Genomic DNA, 27,107 nt, shown 5'->3' with positions numbered 1-27,107 from the left:
GTGAATGGAAAAGGAGTCCTACTTTTTTTACAGGTCCCCTTCATTTCTTGTTGGTAAGTGTAATTTTCTTTTTTTGATTATGTGTTTGATAAGATTTGTTTGTTGTTTATTTTTTAATTTGTTTATAACTTGTTCATTTTTGTTATTTTTTTTGTAGATAAGTTATTTTGATAGGCTTCAACGAGCTAATGTTGTTAATCCAAGAGATTTTCCACTGATAGCTGTTTGGAATAAAGAACGAATACAAAAGAGGATGATTTTGGAAAAGATGAGGGGATTTGGAAGTGGGATTGTGTTAGAGAGAATAGTGGTGGGAGAAAATTTGGTAAGAGAAAGTATGGATATGGATGAAGGAAATGTTCCAAGAGAAGATAATGAAGATGTTGAAGGAGGGAATAGGAAGGAATGTGGAGAAGCTTCTTCTAGTGGACCTGGTCAAATTTTTGTACGTTATTACATCTTTATCTATGTTTTTAAATTTTAGAACGTGCTTATTTCATTTTAGAACATGTTTATTAAAATTTAGAACATGCTTAATATTGTTTATAACATGCCCTGATTTTTATTATGGATTTGTATATGCAGGAATTTCTTGCGAAGTTCCAATCATTAGCTAAAGAATTGGGTTCTAAAGTTAATGAAATGTACTCTATGTTGAAAGAAGCTAATGTTGTTTTTGGTGAAGATGGTACAAGTGTTGAGATGTCTAATCTGATCAACAACTTGTGGAATAAATATTCTCGAGGCAATGAATATCCGGTTTCTCAAAGTGAAGGAGGGAAAGAAGAAGTAGTTAATGAGAACAAACCGGAAAGTAAAAAAGATTCAGGAATGACTGGAGATGTTGATTGTGATTTGTCTAGTCAAGATACTCATCCTTATTTTAATTCTGATTTTTTTGATGAGATAGATGCGTTGGTTGAAAGAATTAAAAGAGAGAAGAAAGACCAGAGAGAGAGTAAAAGTCCAATGAAGAATTCTGAACGAAAAAATTCTTCTCCGAATTTTAATTTGTTGAGCCAGGAGTTGCCTGATTTTGTTGAAACTGAAGGTGGATCTACAGAAGCAAAAACTTTTGTTGAGAAATTGGATGGTGCATATATGAAGAATAAGTCTGATCCTCAAGTAATGTATGTGAAAATAGTTTTTTTTGTATTTTGTTTATGTTTTTTAATGTTTGTTATATTTTAGAACATATGCTTTATTGTTCAGAACATACGTGTTATGCTTCTGATATGTTATTCCTATTTCATTTTTTAAGTTTGTTTGTTTTGTCAACAGGTTTGTTGTTGATGATGAAGTTGATAACATGGTGATAGAAGATGCGTTGGATGTAGATTTGCAAGCTTTGCCTAGAAATATTCTAGATAAGTTACGGATGTTATGCAAATGGGCAAACGCAGAGTTGGTGAAAGGGAATTTTGTTAGCTATGTTGTTTGTGAAGAGTTGTTTGGACATTCTGCTAAAGCATTATTGTTGAGGCAGGATATATATTCTATGGTTCATATGGAAGAGATAACTTGCAACGTTATAATTTTCTATATGAGGTATTTTGTTTTTGAAATGTTATAGTTTTATTTATATTAGTTGTAGTTGATTCTTACTACGTTCTTTTTTGTTTTTATGTAGCTACTTGTTTAATTTGTTGAAGAAAAGAGAAATGGAGAAATTGTTTTATTTCGTTGATCCTCATTACACTTATTCCATTGGAAGTTCTAAAACAGTAAGCCAGCGCTCTAATGATTTGATGAACCGATTGAAGATGTCCACAATGGATAAGTCTATCTTTTTATGTCCATATAATACAGGGTATGATTGTTTTAGTTATTTTATTTAATATTTTTTAAAGTAATTTTATGTATTTTGAAATAATAATAGTATTATTTTTAGTGGACATTGGACGTTGTCAATTATTGATTTGAAGAATTTTAGAGCTTATTGGTTGGATCCGTTGAGAAGGCGTTTGCCAAAGGGAGATGTATGGATTGATGTTGTGAATGAGTATGTTTTTTTGTTTGTATTTTGTTTATAGTTTATTTTGATATATAAAGATCATGTTACTGATTTTAATGATTTTTATTTTAACAGGGTTGTTCAATTATACTCTGAGAATAATGAAGTTAAAGTCAAATGGACTGCACTTTTGGTAATTATTAACTTGTATATTTGTTTTGTACATGTGTGAAATTTTTTAGAACATTAAGGTTAGATTGATGTACATTATTCTAATGTTGTGGTTGTTGTGTTGTAGGGTGTGCCAGAGCAAAAAGATCACAAAACTTGTGGTTTTTTTGTAATGCGGTTCATGAGAGATATTGTGATGGACAAGGATTTGAAGTTTGCTGAAAAGGTATAGTCGATTTATAATAAATGTGTTTTGTTGCATTATTTTGAAATTATAATTTGTTTTATGGTTTTAATTTTTTTTATATTTTATAGTGGAAAAGTATGTGTGGTATGAAATATAGTCAATTTGATTTGGATGAAGTTCGGGAAGAGTTTGTTGAAGAAGTGTTTAGAGTATGAGTTGCTGGGATTGATGAATGTTTTGCTGATGATGTTTTTGATAGTAATGCAAGGTAAGTGATATTTAAAAAGTTTTTTTAATTTAGATCATGTGTATGTGTGTTTGGAACATATGGTTTATATTTTAGAACATGAGAATAGAATTTAAGTTTATGTGGTATCTGTTTTTGAACTTGGTTAATTTTGTTACCTTTTGTTATTTTCTTTGTGTTGTTAATAGGAGAGTAGGCAAAGATGTAGTCGAGGAAGTGCAAGAATTTGGTGTTGGAAATCGTTCAAAAAGGATTTCAAAGTTGTCTGAATATTTACAATCTCCATTTTTGCTTGAGTCTGAGCATTTACTAAACAATATGCTTAGTTCGCGGAGAATGTTGGTTGAATATGCTTTTTCTAATGAAGACCCACAGTAAGATCTTAATTGAATGTTGTTTGTGTTAATTTGAATTTTCTTTAAGTTATACTGATTGTTTTTATTTTATTCTATTTTTCTTTTTGAAGTGAGTTGTTGTATAGTGATTGTTTGTCCACAATCAATAGAGAGGAGATTATGAGCTTGTCAGGAAGCAATCATGTGGTTAGTAATGTGGTTGATGCGTGGTCTCGAATATTGAATTCTGAAGAGAAGTGCAAGGTCCAACTTCTGTGCATAGATTCTTCTTCTCTAGTCTACCATTTGTATGTGTTTTTACATTTTGATATATTTTTTGTTAAAAAGAAATTGGATTATATTAATATGAATGTTGTATTTTTGTATAGGTTTTACTGTGTACTGATAAAGGAGTTCCTGGAAGTACCAAGTACAGTGACAGACACAATGCTTTTTTTGAGAGAATTAGTTATGAACTTCGTGAAGCTAAAATAAACAGTTTAGAGAGTTATCACTTGGTAATTATGTTAAAAGTAAAACACGATTTACTTTAATTGTTGTTTTTAATTATTATGATTGCTAATGTTTTTTTTTGTAGGTATTCTTTCCAGTTGTTTATGCTGCCCATTTCTATGTTTTTGTTATTAACCATTTTACTGGAAAGATAGACGTCATTGATAACAAGGCTCTTGATAAAGGCGTATCAGTCCATAGTAAATATAAGGGTTTTGCAAAGGCTTTGGTAATATTACTTATCTGTTTTTTAGTTTTGTTATTGTGTTCTACATATTTACTGTCATGTTCAGAAAATCTAAGTGTATGTTCTGAGTAGTTGATGATTTGTTTTAATATTTATAAGATGATGTTCTATGTTTTATAGGTGAAAGCATATTATCTTTATATAAAAAAAGAGAGCCCTAATTGCTTGAATGATATCAGTGCATATGGTTCAAAACATTTGAAGTTGAAGTGGAAAGAGTCAAGCAATAATGATGATTGTGGTGTTTTCGTTTTGAAACATATGGAATCCTATTTTGGACAAGAGGAGTCTGAATGGGATATTGGAGTTCGAAATAACAATGTGAGTTTTTTTTAATCTTATTTATTATAGGCTGTTGTTATTATTTTGATGATGTTAGTAATAATGAATGGGATATTGTAGGTTGATCAGTTGAAGAATTTCAGAATTGAATACTGTTGGAAGATTCTGTCAAATTCTGGAAACAAAGAAGTTGCTATTGTAAATGAGAAGGCCTTAAAATGGAAGAATGAACAATTAAAATAATTGTATATTCTGCAATTGTTGTAATTATATATGTTAGAACGTAAGACATATTATTTTGGAACATGAAATATGTAGGATTTGTTATTTTATTCAACTGAATGTGTAGGATTTGTGAATTTCTTGAGTAGATTGTATATATGAGAAGGCCTTGAATTGTTATTTTATTCAACTGAATGTGTAGGATTTGTGAATTTCTTGAGTAGATTGTATATATCTGTTTAAAGTGGAAGGTTGTATAGGTTAGTGGCTTGTTTAACAAAATATGTGTAATTATATATAAATTAATCAGAATAGCATTAGAAGGTTGAAGTTAAATTTTAGTGCTATACATGTTTAGATGCAATATAAACATGTTAGATGCAGTTTGTCATCAAAATATTGTACCATTTAAGAAAAAATTTATGTTTCAGCTTCTTACATTGGAAAAAAATTATTGTATGTTCCAAAAAAAGATCGTATGTTCTAAATCTTATATCATATGTTCTAAACCTTATATGATATGTTCTAATCAATATATCAGATCAGTTCTCTTTTTCTGGACAGTTTCTGCTATCGTGGTTAGCAAGCTGTTTACAGACTCTGCATAACCTCTTTTTTTTCTGGTTTTCCTCAACAGCTTTCTCTCGTTCACCCTTCAATCTTTTATCACCGTTTCCTTTTGGAATATGTACACCTGTACCTTTGTTCTTTGATATTTTCGGTGCTTTGACATTAATTTCTGTTGGTACACTAGTTCCAATCAATATCTCAATGTCTTGATTTTTTTGAAAGAGTTTTGTTTTTCTCAGTGTCTTTTTGAGTGTTTTTAGCTTCTAAATCCATTCTGATTGCTTGAAACTTATTCACAAGATCCTTTATATTTTCTTCACTGCCTTGAGCTAAATAGACACAAACATTAATCTCTGACCATAGTTGATTCAGCCATGTTTTCTTATCAATTGTAGCAGCACATTCTTCCATAAGATTTCCTTGCAGATTTATATTTTTTTGACTTGTTGCTAATGTAGTCCATCTGTTAAGCACATACCTTTTTGGAATTGATTCAAGCATTTTTGCCTTCCAAACCCACACCATGTGTCTGCATGGTAAGCCCTGTCTCTCAAACTTCTTGCACGAACATTTTGTTTCGTCTTCAATGTTGCTGTACGTAACCTGAAAGGTTTTTGATGTCCTTTGCTCTTTGATAGTGTAAATTTCTAAAGGAGGTTGTTTATAGAATCCTTCTATTCCACAAAAAAAAAAGATCCATTATAAACCTCGTCCTGAAACTCATAAAAGACAGTGGTTGTATAAACATCAGCTCCATGTTTTTCAATACCCATTGGTGTTTTGCATACAGGTCTTTTATGTTTTGCATCATTGTCATTGTGAGCTTGGTTATGCATTTGTGCATCCATTGCACTATCAAATCTCAAATAAAATTCTACAAGACTTAAATGAGAATTTGTAAAAGCAGTGAAAAAGTTGTTCTCGCTCTCTGACCTTGATGTAGTTCTCATAATTCCTCCTAGGAATAAGTCCCTGAAGTACGCTGGAATCCACATGTTTCTGATTTCAAATATTTGACCTAGTCATTCATGTTTTTCCAAATTAAACTCTGAAATGACTGCTTTCCATTTTTCATCAAATTCTTCAGGTTCAATCTCAACACTCCAGACAATTGGTTGAATCCTTTTTAAGAAATTGGTTTCTTGCATAATTGCACGACCTATTAAAAAAACCAGTAATTATCTTCATTATATTCAAAAAAAAATTAACATGCTAATAATATATTGGAACATACAATTTAATACGTGATCAAAACATATAGTAGAACAATCAAGTAGTAAAATTTTTAATTATAAACAATGCTTTGGAAGGCTTACCTATTTTATCATTCATCTTTTTCATAATGTGCCACATGCAGAATCTATGTTCTGTTTTTTGGAAAACATTTTTTATTGCAATCTTCATTGCTGGATCTTGATCTGTTATTAAGCATGTAGGTTCATTGCTTCCCATTGCGTTAAGAAACGTTTTGAAAACCTACTCAAATGATGCAATATCTTCTTTAGCAATGAAACAAGCAGCGAACGTAACACATTTTTTGTGGTGGTCTACTCCAGTAAAGGGGCCAAAGATCATGTTATATCTGTGGAAATAATACACAAATTTTTGTAAATAAGAAAACTTTTTAAGAATATAAGAATAAGATTTTAGAACATGCCAATAAGATTTTAGAACATGCCAATTAATATTTAGAACATTGCAATAAGAAATTTGTACATGTAATATTATACCTGTTTGTTTGGTATGTTGTGTCAAAAGATACCATATCACCAAATAGAGCATAATTCTTTCTACAAATGGGGTCTGCCCATAAAGCTCTGCAGAGATGATCATCTTCATCCATATCAAAGTCGAAAAAAAAGCAGACCATAGAAGTTTTTTCTTGCTGAAAATGTCAATAAACATTTGGGCATCTGACTCATAAATGTAAGCCTTTAAATCTCTGTGAAAGTTTTTGAAATCTTGCTTAGATGCTCCTACATTGTTGTATCCTCCTACATTTTCTTTTATTTGCCTGTATGTTCTTACAGGTCCAACATTCATCTACACAAAACACATGAACAGATTTTATAAAGAAAGTAAATACAATTTGAAAAAATTGTAGATGTTGTTAGGAAAGTAAATTTAGAATATGACTCACCTTAGAATATCAACAATCAACTTCTTGTGTAGTATTGTCAGTTTTCTTCCCTGTTTTTGAAATTTCATACAACGTGGACTGTAAAGTGGGTGTGTATGTTCCTCTTTTAAACGATATACAATATATTTTCCATCATTGCAGTACTTTAAAACAATTTGTGCTTGGCATCCAACACGTGTGATTAATCTTCTTCTCGGTTTATGTCCTTCAGTATCTTCAACATTTTTTTTTCTGCTTATGGCCTGCTTTATTGCACAAACAGTATTGAAAAATCACAATATTTGTTTTCTTTCTTTTTTTCACTGTAGATTTTCTAACATTAAATCCTGCTTCAGTGGCATATGCTTTGTAAAATTCAATACCCTCATCAATAGTATTAAATTTTGTTCCTACAATAGGTATTTTTTCCGGAGAGCAACATGGCTTCCATTCTTTTGTTCCTCCAGGAGTCAGGACAATTTCTACTTGTGGAGTGTAGGATATAATTGCACTGGAAGAATGATTTGGCTGCTCTTCATGTGACACTGCATTTAAGTGCAATTGTGGAACATATGTGATAATATATAGGACATATGAAAAATTGTTTAGAACATGAGGTACAGTTTGAAGAACGTAGTGAACTCTATATTTCAATATACTCAATTTTATTTTTACAACTAATTATAAATAAAAAACGAATAATATGTACTAATATCTATAGAACACATGAACAATTATTTAGAACAAGATTTTTTAGATTATGAAGAACATAGAAATTATGAAGAACACATGTACCTCTTTCAATAGTTGAAGACAGAGAAATTTCATGGTTATCATCATTCTCCTGTAGATCATTGTCTATTATTTCATGCAATTCCATTGTTTCGGAATAGAATCTGAATGATTTCCAATCTGTTTCAGATTTAAGCAATATCTGAATAATTGTAAACATAAAAAAACAGAACACAATTTAATATTCATTTATAGTTGTTGGAGATAAAATTACCTGATTGATGCTATTTCTTTGACTGTAGATCGTTTTTTCTTAATCTGATTTGCGATTTCAGATTATTTTTGGAGTGTTTAATGACGGAACGTTGATGAAGGAGGTCGATCTAATTGACGATGATGAAGAACGATGATGGAGGAAATGATGGAGAACGATGATGAAGAAGATGATTGAGATCGCTGATGAAGAACGATGATGAAGAACGGTGATGGAGAAGATCTGAGAGATTTGATCATTTTTTGATCGTGATTTTGCTGTGAGTGATTTGCGTGATATTTCATTGGATTAGAAGGTGTTTTGTAGAATGACCAAAACGGCGTAGTTTTATTTGGTTCTCACCTATCAAAGTGTCCTCATCTAAGGGAGAGTTCTCACTTGATCCCTCCCCTATATATATATATATATATATATATATATAGTATATCGGGCCGGGCCGGGCCGATGTAAAAGTTGTAAAGCCCAAGCCCGCCCATTTTTTGGCGGGTTTATACGGGCTTGGGCCGCGCCGGGCCTAACAGCATTTTCATGTGTCCAAGCCCGGCTAAATGGACCTGGGTCTGGACGGGCCGGCCGGGCTCGCGGGCCCATGTCCAGGTCTACATAATACTAACTCTCGATCCTCATCCATTTAATCTCTCAAATCTGCAACACTAACTCTTATAATAGGTTGAAAGGCAGGAGAAACGAAAAAATTACCTCTCAAATAGATGAAAACGTATTTTTAGAATTTAGGTTTAATTAGTTTTTGTATTTGTTACATAAGCAAATTTATGGAGTTTGTGAGACACTTGCAAAGTTCCTACTTTTATGGACAAGTTTAGGGAGCTGGTGATACGACATAAGTAAGTTTAGAGAATTGGTGAGACATTTGCAAAGTTCAGAAACACAATCTATTATTTTGGACAAGTTCAGGGAGCTGATGATGTATTAGGCCTATTAAATAATAATAGTATAACTTTAGAATAAAAACAACATATACAAACCCGTAAATTATTAACTTACAAATTAATAAAAGAGTTAATTATTTTCATGAAACATATAGAATTTTAATGGGCTTTTTACATAAAAATCACATTAGCTATAAAAATTATAATTACATCATATTATAAAACTTAATTCTAAATATGTCATTATTTTTTAGATAGGCCAGGCCAGCTCACCGGACTAGACGAATCCTACTACCACGAAACGCTCGGTTTCCATTTCGGTTGTAGGTGAAATAAGTATGTTTTTATACCCTAATTTATAAACTTTAGACCTGAATTCATAAATTCTAATTCTAAAAAAAAAATATCATATACTCCTAATTTATAAATCTTACTCCTTAAAATATACTAAAAATGATGATTTTCTTCGACATAATTCAAATAATAATTTGACATAATAAGTCCAAACACATTAGGCCTAGCTTTCCGAAAGACCAACCACATAGCACAACTTTTCCCTTATAAAATATAACCTCAAGTTCCTCACTCAAAGGTTAGAGTTCTCTCCCTTACATATTATTTCCGATTTCACTCTAACTTGATCGTCAGAGTGTATCTAGAGGATCATTTCTGGCGCAGGTCCAGACAAAATAGAGTGACACCATAACATAATATTCATACCTTTGAGCGAGCCAAAACTTGTCCATTGGAATAACAGGTGTCATTTGCTTTACGAAATGGAATGGAATAGTTATTCTTAAAGAATAGATATTCCTTAAGAAGAACTATTTCTATGTTTGGTTGACGAAATAAGATAAGATGGAATAAATAATTGTTCTATTCAAAAGACAACATTACCCTCAAATTTATTTTTTTCTTTTCAAATTTTAATTATTACAATCAATTATTTAAATATTTAATATATATTATTCTAAAAATTATATATAAAAAAATGAAAGATAATTTTGTAAATGAAAAAAATAGCACCACGAATACCTACTCCTAAGTTAAAATAAAAAATAATGATCATACAAAAACACAGAATACATAGTTATTCCATCCAAAATTTCAATCAAATATGGAAATAGTTACTCTGTATGGTTATTCTCTAAAAATAACTATTATATTTTGTCCTAGATCACGGATTAGGAAATTTATATTTTAATATAAAATTTGCTCAAACAACACAGAATGAATGTAAATCAACATTTAATTAGGAAATTTATTTCAGGAACTTGTAAAGCAAATGTTTGCTTTGCTAAGACAATACCAATTTGTATTGATCCCAACACTATAGCACTCACGTTCCTCCCCATTCTCGTCAGTAAACAACAAACAACAACAGCAAAAACGAGCAAATTGTCAAGAAGACGAGGCATCCAACATCAATCAATCACTTTGCATATTCTTTCAGATGTTGAACCAGAGTTTCATGAAGTTTTCTCAAGTACAATACACCAGTTTGATTTGTCGAAAAATCGATCGACTACTACTGCATTTTTCATGCCAGTTGCTAACCTGCAAAAATTTATACAATATGAGCAAGCAAGATGTCATTTATAGCACTTGCAGAAGACCTGAATGATCCGAATCATATGGAATAAAGCCGATTTGAATCCCTAAAAGACAGCGAACCAAGGTCGGACAGATAAGAACCATCAACAGAATTATTCTTATTCAATTTCTTTAATACCTTACCTATAAAAAAAATAGTAAAATTACATGTGACCTGCGAACATACGACACAAAAACAAAATTAACACGAGTTGACACAATCATGACACCAATTAGGCTTGCCCCCCAATACACCCTTGTGGTGAGACCCTTCCCCAGACCCTCGCTTAGCGGGGACGCGTAGTGCACCGGGCCGCCCTTAAGGCAAGAGCCTTTTAAACAGAGCATCACCTAGGACTTAATAAGTGCAGGACCTTGAGCCTCGGGCGCACCTTTAACAACTATGATTGGGCCTGAACTATCAACTTAACCTTTTACATGGTATCCGAGCCTCTTAAACCAAGTAGTCGGAGGTTCTAATCCTGGCAACTCCCATTTTTTAGAAGGAATTTCAATACACAGCAAGATAGATTTATGTTGTACAGGCTTCAAGCCTTGGGACATTCGTGCGCAAGAGGGATCATCACATAAAAACAATTATTGGGCATTTACTATCGCCTTAAACTTTAGGTTTAAATGGTTCCTTGACATGACTCATTTGACACTAAGACGATAATTAACATGACCCACTTACACGAATTGTCATCCCGAACACAAAGCAACAGTAATGCATAGCTAAATCGGATAAAACAAGCATTACCTTTCAAGTTCACCTTCACTGAAGACATGGTAGTATCTGTTATACACCACAGCACCCTTTTTATCATCTTTCTTGGCCAAGCCACTTTCAAGTGCACAAGCAGATGCACCGCTGATTTCAGCACGGTGATACGGTAAATGCCAAGGAACAAAATATTCCTGATGGTTTTTTGCATCATCATCTTTCGAAATTATGATCTCATTTTCTGTTTGAGATGCCAAATTCAAACTTTTCCTTAATACCTCATCTTCCTTCTCCTTCAAATCTTTCAATTGTTCTCCAAACACATTCTCCTCTGTTTCTGATATGCTTTGTAGACTAATGTATGACGGGCTTCGAACACGAGGACTACCGGGTCCTACCCACTCGTCTAGATATTTTGGGGAGAGGGGAGTCCACTTTGCGAGAAGCGAACTATCTTCCTGTTCTACAGCCCAAACAGTGATCAATACCAGACCGCCTTTTTTGACAACTCGAACCAACTCTTCGATCGCTTTCTTTCTTCTATTCTCTGTGCTTAGATGATGTAAGACAGCTATCGAAATTGCAGCGTCACCAAATCCGGTTCGATAAGGAAGATTTACTGCATCCCCAACTAGAACTTCATTTCCTCTGTCAGCACAGATTTTGATAAGCGGTTCACTTATATCGCATCCTATAAAGAAGCAATCTGGATTTAAACCTAAGTACTTCCCATTTCCGCATCCTGCATCCAATATAAGAGACCCTTTATGCAAGGAATTCAAAAAGGTCGCAACTTTCGGCCACTTAGCAAACCTGGTGGAACTAAAATGTGGTGCAATGGCATCATAAACACTATGCACATACTTCTTTTCAATTTCGGGAGTCGATTGCACTCTTGAGGATGAACAAGTTTGCTCTTCACCAACTGATGGAAACTGTTCGCTCTGTGTTCGAGCATCGGGTGCAAGAGTAGACGAGTTGGAAGAACTTCTTACTTTGATTCTTCTCATATTATTTAAGAATACAGAACGACAAGCACCACTAAAATCGAGAATGGATGGAGCAAAGGCCGTCCAAGCAATGAAACTCCTCAGTCTTGAAGCATAATCGATCATCAGCGTGAGGCATACATGCTGATCGGAGATCCTGCACGACCAAATCGATTCAAAATATATAATGTTCAAAGAGTTATAGTGATGGAAGAAGAATGGATCCTGCACGACCAAATCGATTCAAAATACATAATGTTCACAGAATTATAGTCATGGCAGAAGAATGGAACCAATCAAATAGAAAGCAGCGTTTCTTATAATGAGATCTCAAATGGCAGAACATTTTGCAAATAACCTAATGTTGCAAAACTATGAATAAACCAACCGTTCGAACATAGTATCATAATATCACCAAAAGAAGATTAGGAATTTACGTCCAACAAACATGAAAGGATGCAAATTTTCCAATGTATCAGTAATCTAACTGTTGCAAACCAGTAGTAGAAGGCATTAAGAATTTCCTTGTGAGTTTGCAGACATTTTTCAGCTCAAATAAACTATGATGCACGCAAAACCGACATGATTTTTACAAGGCATTTATTGGTTGATAAAGGTTACTCTGCAAGTCAACCATCAATCTGTTCTTTATGCACAAAGCTACCAGATTGTAACTAATGATAAAGGGATAAGGTGCAAAAATACCCTCAACGTTTACAACCAGGAGCAATTTTACCCATAACATCTAAAATGGTACAATTTTACCCCCTAACATTGGCAGTCAAGAGCAATTTTACCCCTACTATTAGCAAGTTGGGTCAATTTTTGACATTATCATAAAAAACAGATATTTTGTTTCTTATTCTGCACAATTGCATATCAGTTTGTTTAAAAAAAAAGATTTCATATTTTCTGAGATTTAATAATAGAATTGGATAATATTTATAATTTCAGTGAGATGTTTTGAATTTTTTTTTGTCCAACTCGTACAAAAGATATTATATTTTTTAATTTTTTTGTAATTTTGTTCACATCTAATCATATTTTAATGATTTGTTACTATTGAGAGGTAAAATGACTCACATGTTAAGTGTAAATGACAAGATTCATGACCGACAAGACAATTTGATGAATTATTACTCAAATTGACCCAACTTGGCAATGTTAGGAGTAAAATTGCTTTTGGCTACAGTAAAATTGCACTATTTCCGATGTTAAGAGGTAAAATTGCTTGTGGCTGCAAATGTTAGGGGCATTTTTACACCTTATCCCAATGATAATCGGATCAACAAATCACTAAGAACCTTTCACATAACAGGAAATTGTGATCCAGAAGACAAGGAAAGCAATGCAAGGATGCAATAATTCTACAAGCATCATCCAATTATTATTAGAGTAATCAATTTATATCACGACAACCCGATTTACAGAGTCAACTTTCCTCCCACGACCCATTTGACACGATTATCATTTTTGTTGCATTTATATCATATATAATCACGTGGGTTGACAAAACCCAAATTGAAACCCCTAAATATTACCACGCTTCAATCAAAACAGAAATTTCCCTGCTCCAACTTTATGAAGAACTGGGCAAGATATGTACAAGACACACTGAAGTCAATAATACCATCACACCCACATTTCTGTGAATAGAGAAGTCCATTTTCCCGAAGAAGAAGCTAAAATGAAAATTAGGCTAAACCAAATCCCTTTTTTTCTAAGAACAAGAATTAAGATAATTCATTTCCCAGTTAATCACATATATAAAAGATGTAATTTACGCATATTCACAGAATTCGATATAGATAATAAAAGAAACTGAGATGAAGAGGAAGGTAGCTTACCGGAATGAACTGAAAAGGGCGTCTTTGACGATTACTGCTGTAATGGTTATTAGACGCCGACCAAATTAGGGTTTCAGGAGAGATAAAGAGGGGTTTTAGGGATGTAAGAAATTTTAAAAAACTAAAAAAGATTAGATTATAGGAAGTGATCAGTTCTACCAATAAGAAAATGAGCTTGTTTTTTAATTGGCTGTCGATATTTTATTGGCCCAATCCGAAGTCATGAATATATTTCGGTTGGGCCTAAAGTCCACTATTATCCCTAAGGTTCCACAACCCAATGTTCTAGTGAAAAAATCTAAATCAACTTGGCCAATTAAAATCTGGCACATAAGTTTTGATATAAATACTAAATTCCAATTTTAATTTTAAATAATAATATTATACTAAGACTTAAAAGTTAAATTTCAAACCTAACTCAAATCAATTCATAAAAAAAAAATATATATATATAACCAATTTTAATAATTTCTGTGGTTAAGGATCTCAAATCGTTTAAATTAGATTTTGAGTCGAGTTCTAATATATATAGTAAGTTTTAATTGTGAAAAAAATCCACTTCAAAAGTATCTGACGAAACTCGAACCAAAAAATCGGACAACTATATAAAAAAAAAGAGTCGGGTTGAGCTTTATATAAATTTCTTTATCCAAAACTGGTTCATTAAACATAGGCCTAGATGAATACCGAGATTAGGTATGACAACGCGTAGGGTACCCGCGGGTAATGCTAATCTCAAACCCTTACCCTTTTATTTTTTAATTACCAGTATCATTCTCATTACCCTAACGGGTATACTCTTTGTATCTATACATGTCCCATTTAATTCGCGGGTACCTTTACCCGTTAAGAATCAATAAATAAAACAAAATATTACAAATTTAACAAAGTATAAATTTAATAAATCATCTATCTAAAAACTGAACAAAATGAACCTTAAATAATAAGAATAAAGTAGCTTAGTGGTATCACTCAATGGTTGAAAAACAAAAGCTTGAGGTTCAAATCTCGCGTCTTACATCTAAAAAACAATGATATTTATTAATATATAAAAAAGTTATGACGGGTAACGGGTACCCTAAGGGGTATTGCCATACCCGTCTCATTACTCTAACAGGTAATGATTTTGATCTCATACTCGTCTCATACCCTTTTATATAGAGTATGTGTAGTCCCATTAGGATCGGGTAGTACCGAGTACCCGCGGATACAGTACCCGTTATCATCCCTAACCGAGATCTGTAAACAATTCTACTTAGATTCAAACTGTATGAAATTATATTGTTGTTATCTTTTTTATATAACAGATGAATATATTAAATCTTTGCTAACATACAAAATTTCAAAGAACTAGCTAAAGCACCAACAACCTTATTTCCTTCTTTACGGATAATACCAGAGAAAATAAACATATATATATATATATATATATATGGAGCATTGAGCGCCTTCAAATCCAACGGTCACGTGGAAAACAAAGAGCCTTCGGATCCAACAGACTTCTAGAAACCGTTTTCCATTAAGAGAAGACATCAGACTCTGGTTTCTTTCTGACTGTTCATTCTATTTTGCAAGTAACTCGAAAAAGGACTCAAATGATGCTTTAGAAACAGAGATAACAATGAATAAAGAAAAATTTACAAGAAGCACATAAAGAGCTTATAACTTGTAAGCATAGAGTAGTTCGTCAGTCAACCTTTAGGTGGATGCTCTTTCTCATACACTAAAATTCGAACATGATATCTCTAGCTTAAACGCCTGAGGCCTTTAACCACTCAAATCAACGTTAATTGTAAATCAACGTTAATTGTGTTATATTAGTAAGAAGTATTTCTAACACATGTAAAAACATTTCAAAACCGCGAAACCAATAACTTATTAAACTTAAACCAAAACGAATAATATCTACAACCTAACCCGTTACAGATTAAGCAAAGGACTCAGATCCAAAGATGCGAATCTAATAATATCGTCGTCCCTTTCCAAAATAGCCATTTCTTGTTCATCCAAAGTAACCCAAGCTTCAACCCCTCCACCACATTTAGTATCAACCAACATTATCACATTAAAAAACATAGAATTAGCACCCCCAACACCCCCAACCCCACTAACCCAAACAGGTTCCCCCCACCCAAAATCCCCCACATCATAATACCCAAAATTACACCAACTTGAAAACACAAAGTAATCCACCCCATTTTCACCCCCAATTTCTCCCCCTTCTTCTAGGGATTTCAACATCACACATTTCCCCTCTTTCCCTTTCATTTTCTCCACAAATTCATTGTCAATTCTTGCTATTGCTTCCCTAATTTTGCCCGCCAAGTCCCCGAATTCCGGCTCGGCCGCCTCATCCTGCTTTGCTGAAGCAATCCACAGGAAGTTTCCTAAGGTGTTTTCCACTAAGGATGGTTCCATTCGTCTCCGAAGATTCACTAAATGGTTCAGCAACGACGCCCGTCGAAATCCATTCAATTCTGCCGAGGCTGCTGCCATAGACTTCCACAGGATAGCGGAAACAACCTCAACTCGCGTCGGGCGTGAAATAATGCCTGACTCTATTGCTTTATCCTTCAGATTCGCGATCGCGGAGGCGTAAAAAACGAATCTTTTAGTCACGAAATTACCCTTTTTTAGAAAACTCCCCCACATTGCATTTGATGAATCTCTAAGCCATAATAAATCATCTGCAGGAAAAAGCGTAGCCGCACCCGAAACCGCGAAATTCGACATTTCTGATGATGACTTATTAGTACTATTACCACTCCACATTTTGAGAAACATTCTTAACCCATCTCCATCCATGATTCTATGCGAAAGGCATATTCCTACCGCGATTCCATCACATTTGAACACGTTTACCTGAACATTCGTGACGAATGTTCCGATTACTGATTCATCAGAAATTATCTCACAGGGGAGAAATTTCTTTAGTGACAGAAGATCAGGTTCTGTCAGGAATTCATCCAGGCTACAATTCACTCTAGTTTCGACGAAACAAGCCCCTTCGTCGTTGCAATCGATTGAAAGATCATCCCGGATCTTCCCTGCCAAAGGGTATAAACAGGCTAGGGTTTCTGATAGGGAAGTTTTCAGCAGGTTTAATCTGGTGAAAACGTCAGGATTTTGGAATTTGATGTTGGGATAGAAAAGAACAAGTGAAGCATACCGAGATGGAATAAGCTGATCTAAAAGAGAATTTTTGAAGATTTTTGGGTGTGAATTTGTTGAAGAAGATGATGGTTTCAGAGTTTGTTTTGAAATGATTTCAACTTCCATTTTGATTTTGTTGCTTCAATGGAGATAATTGTAATTAAGGGGTTAATTTGTATATAAAAAGTTGAGATTGGGACCATAAATTTTATAAGATTATTTTCTTGTCATTTATGAAGTAGGTAAAATACATATATGACTACTAAATTGTAATGATATATAATAATATTAAAAAAATTTAACAAAAGTATGACCTTATATCATTGTTTTTTTTAGGGATAAGGTATATTCCTAACGTTATTGGCAGAGGCGGATAAAGGGAGGGGGTCGGGGGGTCCGGGCCGCTCAGGCCACCGGAACCACTATGACCAAAGGTAGTTTCGGCCCCAGTCTTCACAAAATTTGAGGTTGTGGTAATTTCGGCCATCTATCTCCAAAAAATTTTAATGAGCTATTGAATTAACACCTCCAACATCGGCCCATGTCACGCTAGGCCCTTTCTAAATTCAAAATTCTAAATTTTTATGGCTTCTTAGGCTATCTCTAAATCCAAAATTCTAACAGGCTATTTCTAAATCTAAAATTCTAATTTGTTTGGTCTATCAGGTTTTCTTTAAATCCAAAATTCTAATTTTTTTTGGCTTGTCAGGTCATTCTTAAATCCAAATTTCTAATTTTTTTTTTGCCTATTAGGCAATTTTTTTTTTTTGAACCAGGCAATTCTTAAATCCAAATTTCTAATTTTTTTTTTTGCCTATTAGGTCCTCCCTAAATCCGAATTTTTCTATTAAACACAATTTTTTTACATGTTAAGAATCTTAAACACAATGTAGCTCAATCTTGAGAAGTTTTACATTGGTATTTAAATATTGGTTCTTGACCACTCAGCTTATAACACGTATATATATGAAAAAAAAAATTGAATAAGTTTAATTTAGCAAAAAAAAAAAAATACACACGCACGTGTGAAATCGGCCTCCAACCAACCAATCATGTATTTGCCACTGGTTATTGGGATTTAACGTATATAATTTTATGTCTAATGTTTACCAGATACCAATTTCAACTTTCATTAAAGAAAGATGAAATTTTTATGTGTAATTTTATGTTCGGTTCTTAACTTCCAGCGTTTCGGTTACCCAAGAAAGTGGAATTTAAATCTGAAATCTTTTTCACAAACTCAATCAGTCGTCGTCAACTAACTAAGCTAAAAAAAATTAGATTTGATCGGATTTTCCTTGATTTGTACAGTAGTGCTCATTTGGATCCTGAATGATAAAAAAAATTAGTCATTCACCGTTAGATCCAAGCTTGTTAGATTTAAGTATTAGGATGGTTTCAATCTCCACCATATGATTCTAACACATTTGAATCTAACGATGAATGATCAAATTTATTTGGTCATTCAAGTTCAAAGGCTGTACTAGTATAACATAACGTTTAAAGATTCTAATGTGAAAAAATAATGTTTAGGGATGATAATGTTATAATAATATAGTTCAGCATCATGGATATAGTTACCATTTACACAACCAACACATGATTGGATGTTCCCAAGACTTTTATTCCCTCAATTAGTTCATAATTATAGCACATGTTTTCTTGTTCTAATACCAATATTATAATTTTAAGTTTGCAACTTTCTGTTTGTTTGTCAAAGAACTTTTTGTATTTATTTATTTATTTTATAAACTTAAGAAAGTATTTAATAAAAAAATCAACTTTGTCCAAGCATTTGATGTTAATTGCTATAATAAATTAAGAAGTTGTTCTATATATCTATAGTAATTAAAATTAATAAAGAATGTTATATATGATTAAACATTTTAGTGATTTTTAATCTATGTTAAATATGATGCAACTGTCCAAATACCACCTCAATTTGACTGGTCAATCGAAATGAATCCTCATTTTGTGAATCGTGAGTCGAACCGAATGGTAAGATTCTAGTGAAATTCATAATATTATAAGAAATAACTTTTTACCAGATTGAACTCAAAATATTATGAAATATTAGTGTATAAATGCAATTTTAATGTAAAAAAATTATATATCAATTGTAAGTCGTTGTTTTTCTATCACGGGCTGATGTGCTGATGATGACTGTGAGTAATCAAATCAGCATGTGTGAGTTAACAAATCAGCATGATGCTGAGTCATCAAGTCAGCATGATGCTAAGTCATCTAGTCAGCATGACTATGAGTCATCAAGTGAGCATGGTCTTGGCGTGTTAATACATTTTAAGTAAAGGGTATCTTGGGTATTTTCACAATCTTGTAAAGCCTATAAAGGTTTAGGTTGGGAAGTAGTTTAGTAAGCTCTTATCTTATCAAAGTCATTTGTATACACTGTGATATACTGAGTTGGGGAATGGGAAAACACGAGAGTTTCTTGAGAGGAAACTGTTTCAATCTTGTTGTAATCTCCATTGATTAGTGAAGTTGCTGGATGTAGGCATTTAAGCCGAACCCGGGTAAATTCTGTGTGTATTCTTTTTGATTGTTGTTTCAAGATCCAATCTGCGATCTGTGAAATCGTTTATCTGTGTGGTTGATTGATCGTTAGAAGTAGAGTTTTGTTCAACATCAATCAAGTACTTAAAATTCAAATCCAATGCGAATGTAATCCTAGTAAAACTAATTCACAAATCAAACTATATTTAATAACTTGATGGAGATGGAGAGTTTAAGTTTCTAACTCTATTTTTTATCTTGTTGTCAACTTGATAATGATAAAATGGAACTAGTTTTAGTTCATAACTTGATAAATAACAATCAGACTAGAGGGGATGTGGGTTTGGTAGTTAGTGATGTTGAAGTTTTTGATGAACGGTGATGAAGATCCGGCTCGAAATAGAACTGAATCGAATTGAATTGTATTATTCGAATAATGAATCGGAAGATTCTATTTAGATTCTCTATAGCGATTCGACTTGAAATAGAGCTAAATCGAATCGGATCGTACGAGTCGAATGCGAATTGTAAGATTCTAATGGTCGTTATATTAATTATCAGGCAGCATGCTTACTAAGTTATTATGTTACATATTTACGGTTATTAGAATCTTACGGTTTTGACTTGCCATATTTAACTTAGAAGTGTAAATACATGCAATTTGTGGTATATTGTCAATATTGGTATGACGAAAATTTTGTTATCTTGAAGATGGAAACATTAGTCTCATGCAAGAAGATCTCACTCGGCTTTTCAAATGCCATTGGCTCAGTTCTCTAGTTATGCAAGCTTTTAAGTTGTAAGATATCAGAACTTTTTTATTTTCTCCCAATTTTTAGTTTTTTCTTAAAATCTCACGGTTAATATAATTTTATGTAGGGCTTTTAGAGATCGATATGCTGATAAGTTTGCTTCAGATTCCAATTTTTTTTTTTTTTTTTTTTGCCGAGCTAATACTCCTATAAATTACATAATGTGTGCAATGGAACAATAAATTTCTAAACGTTATATGTTAACTTACTCATAGACGAATTAATTTATTTATAAAAGTCCAAAACATGTAGTGCGTTGAACAAGAGAGAAGATCAGAGTGTGGCTACTTTGTTATATGATGCATGTTCGAAATAGTGCAACCTCACCATAAGAGTATAAATCTATCAAAGGTAAGTGTTGATGAATTTGTTATTCTAATTTAACTAAATTCTTAAGTTGGCTACTGCATTCTTAAAATTTTGACACTATCTTTCTTTATAGGGAATGTCATACTTGGAGGAGAAGATTAATGAGGTTTGATATTTAGTGGCATAATATTTTACAAGAAAAATTAGTAAATAGTATATTGCATTAAAGCAAATATTAAACGATACATTAAGTGGTTCAAATTCCCCCTATTGAAAATGTAGTATGTTTTGATGAATTGGAGAAAATTATTGGTTTTACTATACGTCTCAATATTAAGTGATTCAAGTCCCTCAGTTTGTGTTATGATTGTGTTGAATATAGAAGTGAATCAATTTCCTCCTTTGTTAACTAAGGGGATACCCATTTTACAGGGGAAATTCTGCTGAATTTTCGATAGAGATGAAAATCGAAGTTTTTTTAACGATTCCAATAAATTTGTAAAATTGGATTTTCGTTAGATAAGTTAAAGTTTTCACAATACTATTAACTTACCATTCACATAGATTGAGATTTTACAAATTTTGATAGGTCATCGAACAAATGTAACCAGATAATATGTTAGTGTAGACAAATACTAATATTTTAGATAACTCAGAAGGTAAACGTTATCAAATAATATGTGATGAGAGAAAGACTAATATTTTATATAGGGCAAGGGGTAAATAGTGCTTTAAACCTAATAAAATCACAACTTTTACTTACAAATAAGATTTGAACCTCTTCGTATTTTTACATATTATAATAAATATAATAAAATTACACATGATATGTGAACACAAAAGTATTACTATATATAGAGAGAGAGAAGAGATCCGGTGTGACAGATTTATTTTGCTGTGACAAGCCTTATTGTGTGACAAGAACCAATTTTGTAATTAATCAAAGGGATGTGGTAAATTTGTAAATAAAAGGAAAGAGGAAATTGTTTTATTTCTTTTCTTTAAAATGCATTTTCCCGACTTTTGTAACCTCGTTTTTTAAAATTTTTTATATCGTTGGACTCGTCTTAATTAGACGGTCCCGGAAGCTCGAGTAAAAAAAAATTCCGGTGAGCAGGAATCTCATTTTGAGTCAAGAATTAAAATTTTTTAAAATTATGTTTTACATGTTTTAGAATTTTTTGATAATTTTTTGGGTACTTTTTTTTATCATAACTTTCAGCACAATGTGTTGAAATATTTTGTTGGAACAATATAAGTATTATGTTGGAACAATATAACTATTCTGTTGGAAAATTGGTATACCGATTTGAAACAATTGGTACACAGATTTATTCTGTTGGAAGAATATAAGAATTATAATTATTTTCTAAATAATATAACTAATATAAATTTGAAGATACTATATTAAATACTAAAAAACAAAAATAAAATTGAAAACATAGATAATAAAATTGATTTGGAACAATTGGTAAACTGATTTATTATGTTGTAACAATATAAGTATCATGCTGAAATAATATAACTATTTTGTTGGAAAAATTGGTACGCTGATTTATTCTGTTGGAACAATATAATTATTATGTTGGAACAAATGGTACATGTCACGTCCGTGACTAAATTTCTAGAATTTATATTTTGATATTAGTATATATGATAATTATTGGGTATATGATATTAATTTGGTGCTATAGAATAAGTTTGGAGTTAATTCGATGATTTTAAATGTAAATTAAAAGTTTAGGGTAAGTATTAAAAGATTATATAAAGATCGAGGATCAAAATGGATATTTATCAATTTTGGGATCTATATCCCAAACTTGTGCGGTGATCTTCATCTCCGTCTTTTCTTTTTCTTTCTGCTTCTTCTACAGATTTATCGATCCCGAACCGTTTCTCCACCGTTTCTTTGATTTACGGAGATTCGACCGTCCGAATCACTCGAAATTGAAACCATAGCATCCTTATATATAGATCTAAGTCCTAACTGAAGAGTTTTTGAGTTTCGGCAGTGTTTGGAGGAAAATGTCTTAGACAGAATTTAGAGGAGAATTGAGCGGATCTGTTTTCTTCAATTAGTGACCAAGGTAAGTAACTATCAACTATATTTTGAGTTTTATGTATATAGATATTTATAATCAAAGAATTTTCATAAATTGATATTTCAGGGTTTATACGGGTATTTTGTAAAATTGGGGTTTTCCACGATTTTGCGTTTTATTGTGAAATTATGGTTCAAATGAAGCTATTGATTATGCTTCTATGTGAATTTCAGATTTTACTTGATTATGTTGATTTAAGGCTTAATTTGGTTGATTTACATATATACATATATGTTTTTGGGATATATATTGAACAAAATGAATTTGATGATTTCTTACGAATTGTTTTTGGATTGAGAAATCGGTTGCGGTTATTATTGTTATTATTTTGGATTGAAGTCCAAATAGGCTAATTGAAGCCAAATGATTTATGGTTATAAAATAGTTTGGAATTTGATTGTGAAAGGAAATTTGAGTACGTTATGATTTTATGATTTTATATGCATCGAGAGTTATCCGGATCGGTGGCTTTATATTGATTACAATATTTTATAAGATTTTGAACTTAAGAATGGATACAATATTATATATTTTCATGGTTTTGGTTTACTACTTTGACTATATGATGAACTTACGTTTTGAGTATATTTTAGAAGGTTTGGATTAAATCCCTTTATAAATGTATATATGTAGCTATGTTAAATAAAGTTGGTTTTTATAGCTGATAGTTTCTTACTGAGATTTTTGTCTCACGTTTTTAAATGTTTTAATGTTTTTAGGTGAGAAAGTACAGGATATAAAGAAGGTTACCGACCGTTTAGGCGGGGTTTGGAAGTTGGCTGCTTATTGTGAGAGTTATGGTTAGAACTTTGATAGTTCAATTGTAATATAATGGCGTTGGATAATTTGGAGACTCTTAAGTATTGATTATGATCTTTCTATTTCACGTCTGATGCCGATTGAGGTCGTCTAGGGTCAGGTGTGACAGTACACTGATTTGGAACAATTTCGTATACTGTCAGAACAATGTAAGTAGGACAAAAAAAACATATCCAGAAAATTATCAAAAAATTTCAAAACATGTAAAACATCATTTTAAGAAACTTTAATTCTTGTCTCAAAGCAAGATTCCTTACGGTTTTGACCTAACAAATTGTTGAAGCATGTAAAATAGATAAAATTAAGAAAAAAGTTTTATTGGGACTAAACCGTAAGAAATCCTACTTCGACCCAAGAATTAAAGTTTCTCAGAATAATGTTTAACATTTTCTGAAATGTTTTGAGAATTTTCTGGGCACTTTTTTCTCGCTGGAAAACGCCCACCAGGATTCTATTCACCAGAATTTTTTTTACCTGAGCTTCAGGGATCTCAAAATGACCGTCTAATTTAGACGAGTTTAATAGTATAAAAAATTTCGAAAAACGAGGTTAGAAAGGTCGGAAAAATGTATTTTAAAGAAAAGAAATAAAACAATTTTCTCTAACCTCTCTTTCCTTTTATTTACAAATTTGTCACCTTACCTTTTTCAATTATCATCAAAACTACGTAGTTTTGTTATGTCACTCAATAAGCTCGTTGTCATACCAGAACCCCTTGTATTACTATATATTTCTATGTTTTTAAATATCGGTATTAACAGAAGATAGTAATTAATATTGTAAGATTGATGAACACGAAAATAACGCGACGAATACGAACTTGATTAAATTGATATGATTATAATATAATTATTTTTAATTAAGTTATAATTGATTAATTGACACTAATTGCGACTTAAAAAATTCGATTTTGATCACATGAACTTTAATGATCATGTGTTATTTGGTTATTCACTGTTAGATCTATCGTTATTAGAATTCTAAGATGAAGATTCAAAGCATCCTAAACCTTAAATTTAATTCTAGATTTAACGATAAATGATCAAATTCGTTTAGTCATTAAAGTCCATATCGTAATTTGGACTCCATTTGTGGATAACGGGTTTGAATAAATAAATATTTCTATTTTTTTTAAACCAATAAATATTTCTTTTCTTCTTTCAAAGAAGATATAAAGCAACCATCTTGGTTGTCTGTGGTTTTGCTTTTCTCGTATTGGAAACTTCTTGGAAACTTACAAAAGTTTCATGTTCTTTATATAGAATTGATTCATTATAAGGTTTTGAATTATGTTGCCACTTGTTTTGGAAAATGTATCACACGTGTACACGTGTCCACAATATAGGGTTAAAGTATATCCACTTTGATATGAATTGTAATTAATGTAATATAAATATTGTCGGTTTTGATCCAAACCTCTTATAATTTTAAGACACTATCACAATTAAGTGGAAATGTTGAAAGTTTTGTTAATGAATTATCAGAAAAACTTGGGAAAACAAAGAAGATGGTTAGCAATTTATAGTAGCCAAGAACCATCGATTACAGAAGCAGTTGTAACTATACAAACAGTAAAAAGACTGTAAATAGAAAGTTCAGTTCCGTTCACATGGACCCTGATGACCACGTAAATTTGGTCATTCACCATTAGATCTAGGCGGATTAAATATAAGCCTTAGGATGTTTTGAATCTCCACCTTAGGATTTTAATCCGTCTAGCTTTAATAGTAAATGACCAAATTTACATGGTCATCATGGTCCATGTGAACGCAACTGCAGAAAGTTTGTTAGAGCAGCTTTAATCTTGTGTATGCTAGCACATTATAGAGTGAAATGAGTTTTCATTTACTTATCTCAATAAACACGACTACATGTTTGAGAACCCACATTTTCAATATACTCTAATAGCTTTTTTTTTCTATTGCTAATGTGGGATCCAGTTCATTTATATCTCTATCGATGATCCTTAAAATCATTGTTTCTTTATGTATTTTACCCGACACCAATCACTGTTGATTGGATTGTCACGACAAACGTTCAAAATAAAGCACTAGTGTATAATATTTATGATTTCATGCATAAAATTGTTCGTTGATAAGATATATAAGTTAAAGTATTATTTGTCTCTGATCTATATAAAATATAAAATATTAGTTTTTTTACCTCTGGTCAATTATTTAGTAATATTTGTCCATTGACATATCCAAAATGTTAGTTTTTACATCTTAACCTATTATTTGGTTATATTTGTCTCCCTGACCTATCCAAAATTGGTGAAATCACCAGCTGATATTTCACTAATTTTGGACAGGTCATGGAACAAGTGTAACCAAATAATAGGTGAGGCTTGAAAATAAGCATTTTGAATAGTTTAGGAGCAAATGTTACCAAATAATAGGTCAGATGCTAAAAACTAAAATTTTGGATTAATTAGAGATCAAATAATATCTTTAATTACCATTTTACATAAAAAAATTTTTATTAGCAATCGGTTAAGTGTTACTAAACAATTTTACACATCAATTGGCTAATTAAAAAAAATGACCTAATAGTGTCTTTTTTTTTTTTGAAGGGAACTCGAAAATATATTAAATTAAACTTAAGTCATTAAGAGCATCTCCAACAAACTCTTAAATTGACTTTTAAGTTAAAATTTGAGGAGGGAGAGTTAAAAATCCACTCCAACAACTTCTTAGTGGCTCCTCAAATTACTAAGAGCCTCTCCATCCTTTCTATTAATAGAGAGCCTCTCTCCATCTCTTAGTGTCTCCTAACTTCATTTTTTTTATTAATAATTTATTATTGATGAGTCTCTCTCCTCACACTAAGAAGTGAATATAAAGAGTATTGTTGGAAATGGTATATCTTAGTCACTCTTAAATCACGAGTCAATTATTTATATTATTTTTAGAGAGTGTACTAAGAATCTCTTACAGGATGTTTGTTAGAAGGGATATAGGAGGTGGGATATGGATAAAAAATACGAGATAAGTTATCTCGTGTTTGTTTGGGAGGTAGAAGAGTGAGACAGATGAGGGATAAACCTCTTATCCCTCAAATCCTATACTCAGGAGGGGGTGGGATAAGGAGGTGGGATAAGCTCATGCGATTTTAATAGGATGGAAAAGTCCATCTTATCCCTCAAATTAATGTTATGTAGTTTAAATAAGGTTAAAATAGTAAAATGTATTATTTTATCTCTATCTCTACTCCATGTACCAAACATTGAATAATAATTCTCGACTATCATATTTTTATCCTTATCCCAACCATTTATCATTGTCCATATCCCAACCTTTATTCTTATCCTTATCCCAATAGAATACTATAACCCCTCGTTAGAGATGCTCTAATAGGGGTGGGCACGGTTCGGTTAACCGGTCCATTAGTAAAAAAAAATTAACCGAACCGTTATCAACGGTTTTTTAATCATCCAAACCGAAACCGGTCCATATCAATCGGTTAACCATACAACCGGTTAACCATTAATTTCGGTTAGGTT

At 32.1% G+C, this 27,107-nt stretch overlaps 2 protein-coding genes and 1 long non-coding RNA gene across 3 annotated transcripts; 1 reads left to right on the top strand and 2 right to left on the bottom strand.

Moving 5' to 3' along the window:
* Positions 1-9,974: 9,974 nt before the first annotated feature.
* Positions 9,975-14,023, bottom strand: LOC136200625 (tRNA (carboxymethyluridine(34)-5-O)-methyltransferase). The gene is made up of 3 exons (XM_065991033.1): positions 13,897-14,023; positions 11,097-12,206; positions 9,975-10,300 (listed from the first exon to the last, which is right to left on the bottom strand). Exons 2-3 carry the CDS (start codon positions 12,173-12,175, stop codon positions 10,213-10,215), a joined length of 1,167 nt encoding a protein of 388 aa, XP_065847105.1. The 5' UTR covers positions 12,176-12,206; positions 13,897-14,023; the 3' UTR covers positions 9,975-10,212.
* A 1,489-nt stretch (positions 14,024-15,512) lies between these two features.
* Positions 15,513-17,180, bottom strand: LOC136201236 (stemmadenine O-acetyltransferase-like). Its single transcript, XM_065991855.1, has one exon. The coding sequence runs from the start codon at positions 17,173-17,175 to the stop codon at positions 15,817-15,819; it is 1,359 nt and encodes a 452-aa protein (XP_065847927.1). The 5' UTR covers positions 17,176-17,180; the 3' UTR covers positions 15,513-15,816.
* Positions 17,181-22,539: 5,359 nt separating this feature from the next.
* On the top strand, positions 22,540-23,656 carry LOC136201226 (uncharacterized). The gene is made up of 2 exons (XR_010673751.1): positions 22,540-22,771; positions 23,506-23,656. It is a non-coding gene; the product is annotated as an uncharacterized lncRNA (long non-coding RNA).
* The last annotated feature ends 3,451 nt before the right edge of the window (positions 23,657-27,107 follow it).

This window comes from Euphorbia lathyris, chromosome 7 (genome assembly GCF_963576675.1).
Source record: "Euphorbia lathyris chromosome 7, ddEupLath1.1, whole genome shotgun sequence".
Lineage (NCBI taxonomy): Eukaryota > Viridiplantae > Streptophyta > Magnoliopsida > Malpighiales > Euphorbiaceae > Euphorbia > Euphorbia lathyris.
This window is presented reverse-complemented; position numbering and strand designations above follow the sequence as displayed.